We start from the raw sequence: 17,201 nt of genomic DNA, 5'->3' as shown, positions 1-17,201 counted from the left end.
GCTGTCTGTAACACCGGCCTCAGTGGACTGAAACAGCGCTGGTGTCCATCACTGGAAACCGTAGGTGGCGTAGTTTAAATACCACTCAACCCTGAAAGACCATTACATCTTTTATGTGACCGCCCTGGGCACGGAACGGGACTAGGCCACGACTGCATCCCCCCCAACATCTGACCCGGCTCCGAGTAATCCCACTTCCCAGGGTGAGGGCTGTGAGCATCACAAAACACCCACATAATTTTTGTTAAAGGGTGTTTATGATGCCTGTAAAAAAAATTTATACAGTATGTTCATGTTTACCCCCCAGGGGTAAATGTTTGTCAGCCCATACACTTAGTTCATGGGCATTACAAGTATAAGAGACTAGCTCCTTTCTAATGGGAACATTTTTTTTTATGAGGCCCTCCTCCACGTCTCCTTCCAAGGGCATTGGAGTTCCTCCAAATTTTTGGAAACGCTTGCATTTACTGCATAGGCAAACACAATGGGAGACCCACTTCCTAATAATGGGAACATTGTTTTCAGGAGGCCCTCCTCTACATCTCTACCAAGGGGCATTGGAGTAGGTCCAAATTTTTGGCAGCCCTTGCTTTCACTGCATAGGCAAACAGTATGGGAGACCCACTTCCTAATAATGGGAATATTGTTTTCAGGAGGCCCTCCTCTAAGTCTCTTCAAAGGGGTATTGGGGTGCGTCCAAATTTTCAATGGGGTATTGGGGTGCGTCCACATTTTGGGCAGCCCTGCCACTCACTGCATATGCAATAACAGTTTAGGAGACCCACTCTTTAGAAATGGGAACAGCAAAGCATAGCCGGCTGATGGCTCTCTAAGAATAGTGAGGGCCGACTGCTGGCCCTTTAAGAATAGTAAAGGTCCACTGATGGCCCTATAAAAATAGGCTTTATGACTTTCAGAGTCCCCCTCCTTCATAAATGAAACAGGATGTGTCTGATCATGTCTCACACACCACATGGCCAGATAAGGTTGTAAAATGTTAAAATGACATTTCCCGATGAATGCATTTGTCATGGTTGAAAGCAATGCAAAAGTGCAAAAACACATGAAAAACGCTACGTGTGATCATAGCCCAAGGTGTGGAGAAGTATTTTTGGTTTTGGTTATTTATTTTGCCTTGTATACAAGTCATTACCCTGGAAAGGATGTTCCTTAACATATTTCCCAGGAAAATCCATTTTGGTTTAGTTTTTGTATGTTTTATTGTGAGTCCGTAAAAGTTGCGTAATACCTCTGACAACGTTGTTGACAGCAGTGACCTGGGAGTCCGAAATGCTGTTCCCATACCATTTGAACACTGTTCCCATCGATGTGGGCAATTGTTAGGCCCTCTGTAGACTGCCGGGGGGAGCCGCCTGAAAAATGCTTGAGTTTCCCATAGACTTACATTGTGCTCGTTGCTCGGGTCGAGCACCCGAGTATTCCAATGTGCTAGACCCGAGCAGCAAGCAGCCGAGCATTTTAGTCCTACCCCATCAGTAGTGAGCTGTTATTAATAGGCTGGGAAGATCCATGGATAGTGACCCCATCCCGGCATAATAACACCAGACCCCAGCTGTCTGCTTTCCCTAAGCTGATTAAGAAAAATGAGGGGGACACCACGCCATTTTTTCTTTCTTTACTATGTAAATACATGTACGGTAAGCTACACACGTACTGCGCTAATTATATATCTCACTGACATCTTTCTACCTATTCTATGCATATATCTATTCTATCTATTCTATTCTGACGGGTCACACTGTGCATATACACTCATGGTCTGTGTGACGATTTTTTTCTCGCACCCATTGCTTTGCATTGCTGACTCTCGTCCGATATAAGCGGCCACTCGCAGCAAGCAAGGATGAGCACATTATTGCAAGAAGGTGACCAGGATGGGGCATTACTACAAGAAGGTTGTACTATCCATTGCGGGCGCCCTCACATAGTTCCCCTGCACTCTTCATGAGGGACACTGACAAACTCACTACCCTGGTCATGGTAGCATCCTCACGCTCCTCTCCCCACTTCTCCTGAGCACACTACACTGTTCCCATGCTCTTAAAGGGGCAGCGTGCGCACCTGCAAAGATTCCCCCAGCCAACAGTTCGGAGGCATCTTGTATAAAAGGCACTCTCCCCAATAAGGAGGTGCCTGAGCAACCCCTACAGTTACTTTGTGTTTGTGTGTGTTCAACTGTATGTTGACAGATATATACTGTACACATAGCTCCCAACCGTCCTGTTTTCGGCGGGACTGTCCCGCTTTGAGGGCTCAGTACCGCATCCCGTCACGGCTCAGCTGTTCTCCCGGCTGTGGAGGGTGGTGTTGCGGTGGTGGAGCAGCGGGCACAGGTAGTAGACAGCAGCCACAACTACCACGTGTGCCCCCTGCTAAACATAATGAATATTCACTCTTCTCCATGCCCATTGGAGTGGAGAGGAGTGAATATTCATTCTCTTTAGTAGCGGTCACAGAGGATCGCGGAGTCGCAGCAGGAGCTGCGCTCGTGCTGAAAGTGCGCACTATTAAGGAGAGTGACTATTCACTCCTGTCCACGCCCATAGTCCCAGCGTGGAGAGGAGTGAATATCCCCGCAACTCACCTTGGCATCTAATAGAGCATGGCAGTGATGTCATGCGCTGATCAGATACTGAGATCAGCTACTGACACACAGGACACAGCGCTGGAGCAGAGAGGAGGAAGGAAGGAGCGTAGAAACGTTTATTTTTTTCATGTGTGCAGTGATGGGGGGCCATGCACACTAGGATTGTGGGGCCATACATACCAGGATAGGGGATTAGGGGGCCATGCACACCAGGATTGGGGATGAGGTGACCATGCATACCAGGAATGGGGATGAGAGGGCCACGTACACCAGGATTGGGGATGAGGGGGCCATGCATACCAGGATTGGGGATGAGGGGGGCATGCATACCAGAATTGAGGAAGAGGGGTCCATGCACACCAGGATTAGGGAGGAGGGGGTAAAGCATACCAGGATTGGGGAGGAGGGGGCCATGCATACCAGGATGGGAAGGAGGGGACTATGCATACCAGGATTAGGGATAAGGGGGCCATGTATACCAGAATTGGGGAGGAGGGGGCCATGCATACAAGGATTGGGGAGGAGGGGGCCATGCATACCAGGATTGGGGAGGAGGGGGCCATGCATACCAGGATGGTTATGATGGGGCCATGCATGCCATGAATGGGGATGAGTGGGCCATGCATACCAGGATTATGAGGAGGGGGCCATGCATACCACGATTGGGGTGGAGGGGGCCATGTATACCAGGAATGGGGATCAGTGGGCCATACCAGAAATGGGGATGAGGGCCGTCTGCTGAATGCCCCTCATTACCAGCTCCCCTTTGACAACTCCTCCTGCCAGGGGAGAAAGAAATCGGTAAATGGGCGTGTATTAGTGTGTGGCCAAAATTTGCCTGCTCTTTATACTGTAAATGCTGCTCTATATACTGTATATACTGCTCTATATTCTGTATATACTGCTCTTTATACTGTACACACTGATCTATACACTGTATATACTGCTCTATATACTGTACACACTCTCTACATACTGTACACATTGCTCTATATACTGTCTGTACACACTGAACTATATACTGTAAAGACTGTTCTATATACTGCACATACTGCTCTATAGACTGTACAGACGTCTCTATATACTGTACACACTGCTCTATACACTGTATACACTGCTCTATACACTGTTCTATATACTGTACACACTGAACTATATACTGTACAGACTGCTCTATATACTGTACACACTGCTCTATATACTGTACACTCTGCTCTATATACTGTACAGGCTGCTCTATATACTGTACAGACTGCTGTTTATATTGTACAGGCTGCTCTATATACTGTACAGGCTGCTCTATATACTGTACACACTGATCTATATACTGTACACACTGCTCTATATACTATACACACTGATCTATATATTGAACACACTGCTCTATATACTGTACAGACTGTTCTATATACTGTACACACTGAACTATATACTGTACAGACTGCTCTATATATATTGTACACGTTGCTCTATTATCTGGGACATCTATAAGGCTGCTGATCTGGGCTGTACAGATGTTGTGTTGGGGATGAGTCGCATTGTGAAGCTGGCGCCTTATCAGAGCTCTTCCCTCCATTACCTGCCGCAGCGTCACAGCTTCACACAGGGTCAGACACGATATTACACAGGTGATTGCAATCAGCCCCCTATGTGGATCATCTACTGATGTGGATACGTGTTCACCCCCCAATACTCTGCACATTCGGGGTGTACTTATATTACAGGTCAGGGAGGTGGCAGTCAGCGGAGGCCATCGCCTGTGTTACCCTTCTGGGCTCTCAGCAGCTCCAGGTCGTCCCCACATCGTACAATCCGCTTCCTGTACGATGGATATTGTAGTAAAGATCCCTGTGATGGTGACAAGAGCCGGGAATAGGAGGAATGAGCTCCCGCAGCAGTTTTATCTCCCCGGATACACAGTGATGCGCAGATCGGGAGGACGGCGGCGATGATCCCGGGACCTCCTCTCGGCTCTTTCCCGGCATCTCTGCTGGTGACGGCTACAAACGGTCAGTGGAGATGATGGAGAAGAGGAAGCGACGGAGAAAGAGCGCTCTGCTGTCCGGTGTTAGCCGGTAAAGGGCTTTTATCCCGGGCATGGAAGCACAAGGGGAGAGCGGCGCTTCACTCGGGCTCAGCAGGGAGGAGGCGGGGCCTGTGCTCAGTGTCAGCCAATAGATGCTCAGGACGATGCAGCTCAGCAGCCAATCAGTGCGCAGTAAGCCTGTACATATAACAGGCGCCTCCAGCTCCGGCCTCAGTGTTTTCCTATCAGGAGATATTTCTGTTCTAGTTCCGCAGCACACGATGGCAGAGACCGCACCAGCCGCCGCTCCCCCTCCCGCAGAACCGGCCGCCAAATCCAAGAAGCAGCCGAAGAAATCCGCCGCCGGGGGCGCCAAGAAAAGCAAGAAATCCTCTGGTCCCAGCGTCGCCGATCTGATCGTGAAAGCCGTGTCCGCCTCTAAGGAGCGCAGTGGGGTGTCTCTGGCCGCCCTGAAGAAGGCTCTGTCTGCCGGAGGATACGATGTAGAGAAGAACAACAGCCGCCTGAAGCTGGCCGTCAAGGCTCTGGTCACCAAGGGCGCCCTCCTCCAGGTGAAGGGCAGCGGCGCCTCCGGGTCCTTCAAGCTGAACAAGAAGCAGCAGGAGACTAAGGACAAAGCGGCCAAGAAGAAGTCAGCAGCTGCGACCAAGCCCAAGAAACCCGCTGCAGCCAAGAAAGCCGCCAAGTCTCCGAAGAAACCCAAGAAGGCTCCGACCGCGGCCAAGAAGAGCCCGAAAAAGGCCAAGAAGCCCGCAGCAGCTGCCAAGAAGGCGGCCAAGAGCCCCAAGAAGCCAAAGGCCGCTCCGAAGCCCAAGAAGGTGACGAAGAGTCCGGCTAAGAAAGCTGCTAAACCCAAAGCTGCCAAGAGTCCTGCTAAGAAGGCAGCTAAAGCCAAGAAGCCCGCAGCTAAGAAATAATCCAAAACCGCCCTGTTATTACACCACAAAGGCTCTTTTCAGAGCCACCACCTTTTCCCCAGCAGAGCTGTAAACATCAGAGCCACCACCTTGTCGCCTGTAGAGCTGTATAATCAGTACCACCACCTTTTCCCCAGCAGAGCTGTATCATCAAAGCCACCACATTGTCCCCTTCATAGTTGTATGATGAGAGCCACCACCTTGTACCTTTCAGAGCTGTATGATCAGAGCCACCACCTTGTCCCCTTCAGAGCTGTATGATCAGTGCCACCTCCTTGTCCCCTTCAGAGCTGTATGATCAGAGCCACCACCTTGTCCCCTCCAGAGCTGTATGATCAGAGCCACCACCTTGTCCCTTGCAGAGCTGTATGACCAGTGCCACCACCTTGTCCCCGCCAGAGCTGTATAAGTGCCACCACCTTGTCCCCTGCAGAGCTGTATAATCAGTGCCATCATCTTGTCCCCGGCAGAGATGCATTATCAGTGCCACCACTTTGTCCCCTGCAGAGCTGTATGATCAGTGCCATCACCTTGTCCCCGGCAGAGCTGTATGATCAGTGCCATCATCTTGTCCCCGGCAGAGCTGTATGATCAGTGCCCGTATATGCTGCCTCTTCTAGATTATAGTGTGTTCATGGAGCTGCTCCAGTGTTATAATGAATAAGCTTTTCCCCACATCTCCGCATAGAGCTGCGCTGTGTCCCGATCACACCAGTGCAGGTGACCGATCAGTGTAATCAATGGAGGGAAGGGGCCGATGTCCTACAGAAATCTAATTCTTACATCATCCTAATCAATCACCACTTGTAACCTGCGTCTTTATTAGTGAAAGGATTAGTGTGCGGTTATTACTTCGATGTGAGAATTGGAGAACCAGTGATTTGACTGATGATAGAGTAGACCCTGTACAGCTCCGTGTACTGGTGACATAGAAGAACAGTGACGACGGTGGCTCCTGCTGTAGAAGCCGCATGTAGACATGGTGTGACCCTGTGCCAGTATCCGCAGCCAGAAAAGAGAGAACAGAGACCCTGCCCCTCTTTTTGAGGGCGGGATTAATGGGCGTTGGGATGATTTTGTGAATAATGATTGGTCGCGGATATCACACCTGTTTTGGCGGCTCATGTTAATTTTTATTACCAATGCAGTGGAGGGGGCGTGTTCACATGACGCGGTAACAGGAGCAGAGGAGTATAAATATCCCGCTCTCTCCGCTCCTCTCATCACTTCTGTTCTCCTCTATACAGAGCTATGGCCAGAACTAAGCAGACCGCTCGTAAATCCACCGGAGGGAAAGCTCCCCGCAAGCAGCTGGCCACTAAGGCCGCCAGGAAAAGCGCTCCCGCCACTGGCGGAGTGAAGAAGCCTCACCGCTACCGGCCAGGGACAGTCGCTCTCCGTGAGATCCGCCGTTACCAGAAGTCCACCGAGCTGCTGATCCGTAAGCTTCCCTTCCAGCGCCTGGTGAGAGAAATCGCCCAGGACTTCAAGACCGATCTCCGCTTCCAGAGCTCGGCCGTCATGGCGCTGCAGGAGGCCAGCGAGGCTTATCTGGTGGGGCTGTTTGAGGACACAAATCTGTGCGCGATCCACGCTAAGAGGGTCACCATCATGCCCAAAGACATCCAGCTGGCCCGCCGGATCCGTGGGGAGAGAGCTTAGATCCGTCCTACACGTCTGACTATAACACAAAGGCTCTTTTCAGAGCCACCAAATCCTCCATAATAACGAGCTAATCCCTCACATCTGCTTCATATTCTGCTGAGTGTTCACTTGTGCTCAGTAACATCAGGGGCGCTCAGTTCTCTGCTCAGTCCGCTATTGGTATCTGGGGGGATTATTCCCTCCAATGCAGTTATAAGGGTGTGTAGAAATGATCTGATAACTACACGAAGTACATTCTACTCATTCAACCACTTAATATTCGTATCCCCACTAGTTTTCGCACCGATCCTGCCGCACATCCAATAATATCAGCTTTATATAATGTATTAGGAGTCTGGACTGTGTTTTGAAGGAATAAATGCGCAGATTTCTTGGTGTATATGATGCGATCATTATAGGACGTCCATTATCCAGCGCTATCTCCTGTGAACACTCGCTGACTCCTATCAGCCGCACGGGTCTGATCCTGAAAACGCATCAGGATTAAGAGACTAATATCCTCTGCAGCTCTGTAGTAGGTTTATCTAGATAATATTAACCGACATTTTATAAAATCCCCGCCTCCTTCTTTCAAAGTTCTCTGTAAACTGCAGTATCTCGTTTCTTTATATTCCCGGCACTCGGAATATTGCTGGTGTGATGGAGTCACCATTCATTGATCGCTCAATACAAGCAAATTTGCTGGTGTCCGACCGTCCTGAAACCACGTGATCCAGAAGGACAAAGAACAGAAAAAGCCATCAGCCCCTGAGCGGGAACTTCCTATTCGGTAACTATTAACATTAGCTCCTCCCCTTCCTCTGCTGATTGGCTGAACACAGGACGTTAGGGAGTTTGAATTTCCCGCTCCTTGTAGTTTCCGCAGCTTCTACATGTAATTGTGTTACTACTTCTGCTGTGAAGAGAAGTGTCCGGTCTATAGATAAACTCCACTGACCACATTCATGTAATCACCTTTCAGATCACAGTGTATTCTCCATTGGATATGGGACCACTGGAATGAGAATCAATCAGCTGCTCAGTGATTATGTTATTTATACGGTTCCTTTTTTATTTGCCCAATCTGAGCTGTTGTCTTTATCTTCTACAGGAAGATAACAAATGTTCTCTAAATGCAAATCCTCAAATGAAGAAACAAGTGATATCTGAGTTTTATGATCTCTGTCAATTACAATACAAGTGTTATTAGGAGAAAGTAAATATTGTCATTTCTGATGAGCGGAAAATCCCAGTGGTGGCAAAATATTAAGTATCGGAGCAGTGCTGCTGACCGCGGCTTCCTCCCTGCACTGTCCTTAGAAGAGGCAATAATCCTGGCTGCCACAATCCTCCTCTGATCGTGTCCAGGCATGGTCACATGCTGCTGCTCCTGGCAAATCACCGCACCCCAAGAGCAATTCTATCAGAAGTGACAAGCCCGTTTTGGAAACGTCACAGAGCTCAGTCAGGATCCTATAGATTAGTCACCGGGAGCAGCCAGAATGTCACATGTATTAATACATGTAGATTGTACAGAATGAAGCCATGGCAAGGGATGATGAGGGGAGTAGTAAGATGCGGAAATGACCATGGAGATGTGAATAGCATGTTAGGAATATGCTGGTATGATGGAAGTGGGGGTTAATCACTGTCAGTGCCGCTATCTGTATATTCAGCAGTGATCTGATGCTTCTGCTCAGCTTCATCTCACTTGCAGGAGGTTGGTGTCGTGTCTGCCCTTTTATTTATAGACTGTATCTGACACATTTCTCATCACAGGGAAAAATATATATTAGACGCTGCGGAAACTGCACAATGAGCGGGAAATTCAAACTCCCCAACAGTTCTGTGTTCAGCCAATCAGCAGAGGAAGGAGGAGCTAATGTAGATTCTGTAAGACCCGCCCGGAAACGCGTCATCTCTGCAGTCCTCTCTCTGGTCCACCTATACGCTATATAAAGGAGGAATCAGTAAAGTTTCAGCATTGATTGCTGCTCTCTAAGGGAAGATGTCAGGTCGCGGTAAAGGAGGGAAAGGTCTCGGGAAGGGCGGTGCCAAGCGGCACAGGAAGGTGCTCCGTGATAACATCCAGGGCATCACCAAGCCTGCCATCCGCCGTCTCGCTCGCAGAGGAGGCGTCAAGCGCATCTCCGGCCTCATCTATGAAGAGACTCGCGGTGTCCTGAAAGTCTTCCTGGAGAACGTGATCCGTGACGCCGTCACCTACACCGAGCACGCCAAGAGGAAGACCGTCACCGCTATGGACGTGGTGTACGCGCTCAAGCGCCAGGGCCGCACTCTCTACGGCTTCGGAGGTTAATTGTATTCTCTGCTCCATCCTGACAACCCAAAGGCTCTTTTCAGAGCCACCACATCTTCTAAGTGAGAGGCTACAATCTCCTGTTGCTGTGCCGGGAGCTGATCTCTGCTGTGCACTGGTGATCTCTGTATTCTGGCTGGTGGATCGCTCAGGTGTCCGGTTCTCATCAGTGTAAGTTTTGTGCTTCCCATATTGGGGAGAACGGCGGACAGTAATTCTAACACTAGTGAGATAACACCGATCTGCGGTTACTACAGAACATTGGATCCAGGTCCTGCAGTGAGAAGAATGTGACTCTACTACATATTTCCACATCAGATTATTATTATTATAGCGCCATTTATTCCATGGCACTTTACATGTGAAGAAGGGGTATACATACAAGAACAATTACAATAATCTTGAACACCATGTGACGGCGACTGGTACAGGAGGAGCGAGGACCCTGCCAGCGAGGGCTCACAATTAGTGTTGAGCCACCCCCGTAGTGTTCGGGTTCAGTTCGGTTCGTCGAACACCTTAGAACACCGTCGAACACCGTTAAAACCAATGGCAGGCAAACAAAAACACATAGAAAACACCTTCAAAGGTGTCCAAAAGCTGACAAACTGCTCAGAAGACGCTCTCTTTAAAAAAGCCGGCCGGCAATTCAGCAGCGGCATACACCGGTACCCAACAATTTAGACAAGAAGGAATAGAGCCTCACACATAGATTAGATAGATAGAAACATGTCAGTCACACATATAAGAAGCACAGTGATAGTGTTGGTTACTGTACTTGTCATTTAGTGTAAAGGATTTATTTAAAAAGATAATAGTGTTTTCATGCATCGTCTCTTTAAAAAAGCCGGCCGGCAATTCAGCAGCGGTACCCGACAATTTATAACAGAAAGAATAGAGCATCACACATAGATATAAACATGCCAATCACATATATAATAAGTACAGTGATAGTGTTGGTTACTGTACTTGTCATTTAGTGTAAAGGATTTATTTAAAAAGATAATAGTGTTTACATGCATCGTCTCTTTAAAAAAGCCGGCCGGCAATTCAGCATCTGTACCCGACAATTTAGAACAGAAAGAATAGAGAATCACACATAGATTAGATAGATAGAAACATGTCAGTCACATATATATGAAGTACAGTGACAGTGTTGATTGCTGTACTTGTCATCTAGTGTTAAAATAAAGGATTTATTAAAAAAAATTGGCGTGGGGTTCCCCGTAATTTTTCTCCCTAGCGGAGGTTAAGCAGACGGCTGGGGCAGATGTTTGAAGCCTGGGAAGGGGGTAATACCCACGGAGCTTCCCAGGCTACTAATATCAGCCCCCAGCTGAATACCTAGCCTTTACTAGCTATTAAAATGGGGGACCCCCTATTTTAATAGCTAGCAAAGGCTAGGCAGACAGCTGGGGGCTGATATTAATAGCCCAGGAAGGGTACCATGAATATTGGCCCCCTCCCAGGCTAGAAACACCAGCCGTCAGCCGCCCCAGAAATGGCGCATCCATAGGATGCGCCAATTCTGGCACTTAGCCTCGCTCTTCCACGCTGCCCTGGTGCGGTGGCAGGGGGTAATAGGGCTGGGGTTGATGTCAGCTTATAATGCCAGCTGACATCAAGCCCAGGTTAGTAATGGAGAGGCGTCTATAAGACACCCCCATTACTAACCCCATAGTCAAAGTTACAAAAAACACAAACACCCAGAATAAAGTCCTTTAATTGAAATAAACACACAATTCTTTATTGTTCTAAATTAAACTCTACTTACCATCACGCCCATTCCAGCTGAAGCCAACGATCTCCTGCAATAAAAGTAAAATAATAAAGCAACCTCATCCTTACCTTTCCATGGTTCCCAGGACAGCTTCAGCTCTGCTAAATTGAGATGACAGGCTGGACCGCAGCAGAACGCTGCCATCCAGCCTGTCATCCCGCAGACACTGAGAAGCGCAGGCATGATTGCGCTCCTCAGTGTCTCGCTGTGGCGGCATAAAGATGAGCTGACAATGAACTCGGCTCACCTCATGTACGTCACTGACAGCGTGGAAGAATTCTCCTGCACTCAGCGCTTCAGCATGAGAATTTTCCCACGCTGTCAGTGACGTGCATGAGGTGAGCCGAGTTCATTGTCGGCTCATCTTTATGACGCCACAGCGAGACACTGAGGACCGCAATCATGCCTGCGCTTCTCAGTGTCTGCGGGATGACAGGCTGGATGGCAGCGTTCTGCTGCGGTCCAGCCTGTCATCTCAATTTAGCAGAGCTGAAGCTGTCCTGGGAACCATGGAAAGGTAAGGATGAGGTTGCTTTATTATTTTACTTTTATTGCAGGAGATCGTTGGCTTCAGCTGGAATGGGCGTGGTGGTAAGTATGGTTTAATTTAGAACAATAAAGAATTGTGTCTTTATTTCAATTAAAGGACTTTATTCTGGGTGTTTGTGTTTTCTTTTAACTTTGACTATGGGGTTAGTAATGGGGGTGTCTTATAGACGCCTCTCCATTACTAACCTGGGCTTGATGTCAGCTGGCATTATAAGCTGACATCAACCCCAGCCCTATTACCCCCTGCCACCGCACCAGGGCAGCGTGGAAGAGCGAGGCTAAGTGCCAGAATTTCTGGGGCGGCTGACGGCTGGTGTTTCTAGCCTGGGAGGGGGCCAACATTCATGGTACCCTTCCTGGGCTATTAATATCAGCCCCCAGCTGTCTGCCTAGCCTTTGCTAGCTATTAAAATAAGGGGGACCCACGTCATTTTTTTGGGGGGGTCCCCCATTTTAATAGCTAGTAAAGGCTAGGTATTCAGCTGGGGGCTGATATTAGTAGCCTGGGAAGCTCCGTGGGTATTACCCCCTTCCCAGGCTTCAAACATCTGCCCCAGCCGTCTGCTTAACCTCCGCTAGAGCCTAAAATTATGGGGACCCCCACGCCAATTTTATTTTAAATAAATCCTTTATTTTAACACTAAATGACAAGTACAGTAATCAACACTATCACTGTACTTCTTATATATGTGACTGACATGTTTCTATCTATCTAATCTATGTGTGATGCTCTATTCCTTCTATTCTAAATTGTCGGGTACAGATGCTGAAATGCCGGCTGGCTTTTTTAAAGAGACAGTGCATGAAAACACTATTATTTTTTTTAATAAATCCTTTACACTAAATGACAAGTACAGTAAGCAACACTGTCACTGTACTTCATATATATGTGACTGACATGTTTCTATCTATCTAATCTATGTGTGATTCTCTATTCTTTCTATTCCAAATTGTCGGGTACCGCTGCTGAATTGCCGGCCGGCTTTTTTAAAGAGACAGTGCATGAAAACACTATTATTTTTTTTTATAAATCCTTTACACTAAATGACAAGTACAGTAACCAACACTGTCACTGTACTTCATATATATGTGGCTGACATGTTTCTATCTATCTAATCTATGTGTGAAGCTAAATTCTTTCGGTTCTAAATTGTCGGGTACCGGTGTATGCCGCTGCTGAATTGCCGGCTTTTATGTTTCACTGTTGGCACTGTTCCCATCGATTTGGGCAATCACTGTAATGCCACAACCACCATGGTTGTGGCATTACAGTGAGTGGCAGACAATCCCTGCATGATTGGTGCTCTAAATAGCGCCAGACATGCAGGACACGCTTTTGGTGCACGAACAGTTATCGAACATAACCTCGAACAGCCAAATTTTTTGCAAATCGTTCGGGTTCATCGAACAACTCGAACACCGCCCAAAACAGCTGGAATTTGAGATTGGCGAACAGTTCTAGTCGAACACCGCTCATCTCTATTCTCCAATTCTCACATCGAAATAATAACCGCACACTAATCCTTTCACTGATAAAGACGCAGGTTACAAGTGGTGATTGATTAGAATGATGTAAGAATTAGATTTCTGTAGGACATCGGCCCCTTCCCTCCATTGATTACACTGATCGGTCACCTGCACTGGTGTGATCGGGACACAGCGCAGCTCTATGCGGAGATGTGGGGAAAAGCTTATTCATTATAACACTGGAGCCGCTCCATGAACACACTATAATCTAGAGGCGGCAGGATATACGGGCACTGATCATACAGCTCTGCCGGGGACAAGATGATGGCACTGATCATACAGCTCTGCCTGGGACAAGGTGGTGGCACTGATCATATAGCTCTGCAGGGGACAAGGTGGTGGCACTGATCATAGAGCTCTGCCGGGGACAAGGTGGTGGCACTGATCATACAGCTCTGCCGAGGACAAGGTGGTGGCTCTGATCATACAGCTCTGCCGGGGACAAGGTGGTGGCACTTATACAGCTCTGGCGGGGAAAAGGTGGTGGCACTGATCATACAGCTCTGCAGGGGACAAGGAGGTGGCTCTGATCATACAGCTCTGCCGGGGACAAGGTGGTGGCACTTATACAGCTATGGCGGGGACGAGGTGGTGGCACTGATCATACAGCTCTGCAGGGGACAAGGAGGTGGCTCTGATCATACAGTTCTTCCGGGGACAAGGTGGTGGCACTTATACAGCTCTGGCGGGGACAAGGTGGTGGCACTGATCATACAGCTCTGCCGGGGACAAGATGATGGCACTGATTATGCAGCTCTGCAGGGGACAAGGTGGTGGCTCTGATCATACAGGTCTGCCGGGGACAAGGTGGTGGCACTTATACAGCTCTGGTGGGGACAAGGTGGTGGCACTGATCATACAGCTCTGCAGGGGACAAAGTGGTGGCACTGATCATACAGCTCTGCAGGGGACAAGGAGGTGGCTCTGATCATACAGCTCTGCCGGGGACAAGGTGGTGGCACTGATCATACAGCTCTGGCGTGGACAAGGTGGTGGCACTGATCATACAGCTCTGCAGGAGACAAGGAGGTGGCTCTGATCATACAGCTCTGCCGGGGACAAGGTGGTGGCACTTATACAGCTCTGGCGGGGACAAGGTGGTGGCACTGATCATACAGCTCTGCCGGGGACAAGATGATGGCACTGATTATACAGCTCTGCAGGGGACAAGGTGGTGGCACTGATCAAACAGCTCTGCAGGGGACAAGGTGGTGGCTCTGATCATACAGCTCTGGTGGGGACAAGGTGGTGGCACGGATCATACAGCTCTGCAGGGGACAAAGTTGTGGCACTGATAATGCAGCTCTGCCGGGGACAAGATGATGGCACTGATTATACAGCTCTGCAGGGGACAAGGTGGTGGCACTGATCATACAGCTCTGCAGGGGACAAGGAGGTGGCTCTGATCATACAGCTCTGGAGGGGACAAGGTGGTGGCACTGATCATACAGCTCTGCAGGGGACAAAATGGTGGCACTGATCATACAGCTCTGCAGGGGACAAGGTGGTGGCTCTGATCTTACAGCTTTGAAGGGACAAGGTGGTGGCTCTGATCATACAGCTCTGAAGGGAACAAGGTGGTGGCTCTTATCATGCAACTCTGAAGGGGACAAGGTGGTGGATCTGATGATACAGCTTTGCTGGGGAAAAGGTGGTGGCTCTGAAAAGAGCCTTTGTGGTGTAATAACAGGGCGGCTTTGGCTTATTTCTTAGCCGCGGGCTTCTTGGCTTTAGCTGCCTTCTTAGCAGGACTCTTGGCAGCTTTGGGTTTAGCAGCTTTCTTAGCCGGACTCTTCATCACCTTCTTGAGCTTCGGAGCGGCCTTTGGCTTCTTGGCCTTTTTCGGGCTCTTCTTGGCCGCGGTCGGAGCCTTCTTGGGCTTCTTCGGAGACTTGGCGGCTTTCTTGGCTGCAGCGGGTTTCTTGGGCTTGGCCGCAGCTGCTGACTTCTTCTTGGCCGATTTGTCCTTAGTCTCATGCTGCTTCTTGTTCAGCTTGAAGGACCCGGAGGCGCCGCTGCCCTTCACCTGGAGGAGGGCGCCCTTGGTGACCAGAGCCTTGACGGCCAGCTTCAGGCGGCTGTTGTTCTTCTCTACATCGTATCCTCCGGCAGACAGAGCCTTCTTCAGGGCGGCCAGAGACACCCCACTGCGCTCCTTAGAGGCGGACACGGCTTTCACAATCAGATCGGCGACGCTGGGACCGGAGGATTTCTTGCTTTTCTTGGCGCCCCCGGCGGCGGATTTCTTCGGCTGTTTCTTGGATTTGGCGGCCGGTTCTGCGGGAGGGGGAGCGGCGGCTGGTGCGGTCTCTGCCATCGTGTGCTGCGGAACTAGAACACAAATATCTCCTAATAGGAAAACACTGAGGCCGGAGCTGGAGGCGCCTGTTATATGTACAGGCTTACTGCGCACTGATTGGCTGCTGAGCAGCATCGTCCTGAGCATCTATTGGCTGACACTGAGCACAGGCCCCGCCTCCTCCCTGCTGAGCCCGAGTGAAGCGCCGCTCTCCCCTTGTGCTTCCCTGCCCGGGATAAAAGCCCCTTACCGTCTAACACCGGACAGCAGAGCGCGCTTTCTCCGTCGCTTCCTCTTCTCCATCATCTCCACTGACCGTTTGTAGCCGTCACCAGCAGAGATGCCGGGAAAGAGCCGAGAGGAGGTCCCGGGATCATCGGCGTTGTCCTCCCGATCTGCGCATCACTGTGTATCCGGGGAGATAAAACTGCTGCGGGAGCTCGTTCCTCCTATTCCCGGCTCTTGTCACCATCACAGGGATCTTTACTACAATATCCATCGTACAGGAAGCGGATTGTACGATGTGGGGACGACCTGGAGCTGCTGAGACCCCAGAAGGGTAACACAGGCGATGGCCTCCGCTGACTGCCACCTCCCTGACCTGTAATATAAGTACACCCCGAATGTGCAGAGTATTGGGGGGTGAACACGTATCCACATCAGTAGATGATCCACATAGGGGGCTGATTGCAATCACTTGTGTAATATCGTGTCTGACCCTGTGTGAAGCTGTGACCCTGCGGCTGGTAATGGAGGGAAGAGCTCTGATAAGGCGCCAGCTTCACAATGCGACTCATCCCTAACACAACATCTGTACAGCCCAGATCAGCAGCCTTATAGATGTCCCAGATAATAGAGCAACGTGTACAATATATATAGAGCAGTCTGTACAGTATATAGTTCAGTGTGTACAGTATATAGAACAGTCTGTACAGTATATAGAGCAGTGTGTACAGTATATAGAGCAGCCTGTACAATATAAACAGCAGTCTGTACAGTATATAGAGCAGTCTGTACAGTATATAGAGCAGTGTGTACAGTATATAGAGCAGTGTGTATAGTATATAGAGCAGTGTGTATAGTATATAGAGCAGCATGTACAGTATATAGAGCAGTGTGTACAGTATATAGAGCAGCCTGTACATTATATAGAGCAGTGTGTACAGTATATAGAGCAGCCTGTACAGTATATAGAGCAGCGTGTACAGTATATAGAGCAGCCTGTACAGTATATAGAGCAGAGTGTATAGTATATAGAGCAGTGTGTACAGTATATACTGTAGTTCAGTGTGTACAGTATATAGAGCAGCCTGTACAATATATAGAGCAGTGTGTACAGTATATAGAGCAGTGTGTACAGTATATAGAGCAGCCTGTACAATATATAGAGCAGTGTGTACAGTATATAGAGCAGTGTGTACAGTATATAGAGCAGCCTGTACAGTATATAGAGCAGCGTGTACAGTATATAGAGCAGCCTGTACAGTATATAGAGCAGTGTGTACAGTAT

General features: G+C 49.0%; 4 protein-coding genes across 4 annotated transcripts; 3 read left to right on the top strand and 1 right to left on the bottom strand.

Moving 5' to 3' along the window:
- The first annotated feature begins 4,873 nt into the window (after positions 1-4,873).
- On the top strand, positions 4,874-5,579 carry LOC141161088 (histone H1.11R-like). Its single transcript, XM_073645863.1, has one exon. It carries the CDS (start codon positions 4,916-4,918, stop codon positions 5,570-5,572), a length of 657 nt encoding a protein of 218 aa, XP_073501964.1. The 5' UTR covers positions 4,874-4,915; the 3' UTR covers positions 5,573-5,579.
- Positions 5,580-6,817: 1,238 nt separating this feature from the next.
- LOC141161087 (histone H3) lies at positions 6,818-7,234 on the top strand. Its single transcript, XM_073645862.1, has one exon. The coding sequence runs from the start codon at positions 6,824-6,826 to the stop codon at positions 7,232-7,234; it is 411 nt and encodes a 136-aa protein (XP_073501963.1). The 5' UTR covers positions 6,818-6,823.
- Positions 7,235-9,224: 1,990 nt separating this feature from the next.
- On the top strand, positions 9,225-9,536 carry LOC141161367 (histone H4). Its single transcript, XM_073646175.1, has one exon. It carries the CDS (start codon positions 9,225-9,227, stop codon positions 9,534-9,536), a length of 312 nt encoding a protein of 103 aa, XP_073502276.1.
- Positions 9,537-15,094: 5,558 nt separating this feature from the next.
- On the bottom strand, positions 15,095-15,750 carry LOC141161086 (histone H1.11R-like). Its single transcript, XM_073645861.1, has one exon. The coding sequence runs from the start codon at positions 15,707-15,709 to the stop codon at positions 15,095-15,097; it is 615 nt and encodes a 204-aa protein (XP_073501962.1). The 5' UTR covers positions 15,710-15,750.
- Between the last annotated feature and the right edge of the window lie 1,451 nt (positions 15,751-17,201).

Source organism: Phyllobates terribilis, unplaced genomic scaffold (genome assembly GCF_046119375.1).
Source record: "Phyllobates terribilis strain yellow unplaced genomic scaffold, ASM4611937v1 Scaffold_9__5_contigs__length_417890890, whole genome shotgun sequence".
NCBI classification, from domain to species: Eukaryota; Metazoa; Chordata; class Amphibia; order Anura; family Dendrobatidae; genus Phyllobates; species Phyllobates terribilis.
This window is presented reverse-complemented; position numbering and strand designations above follow the sequence as displayed.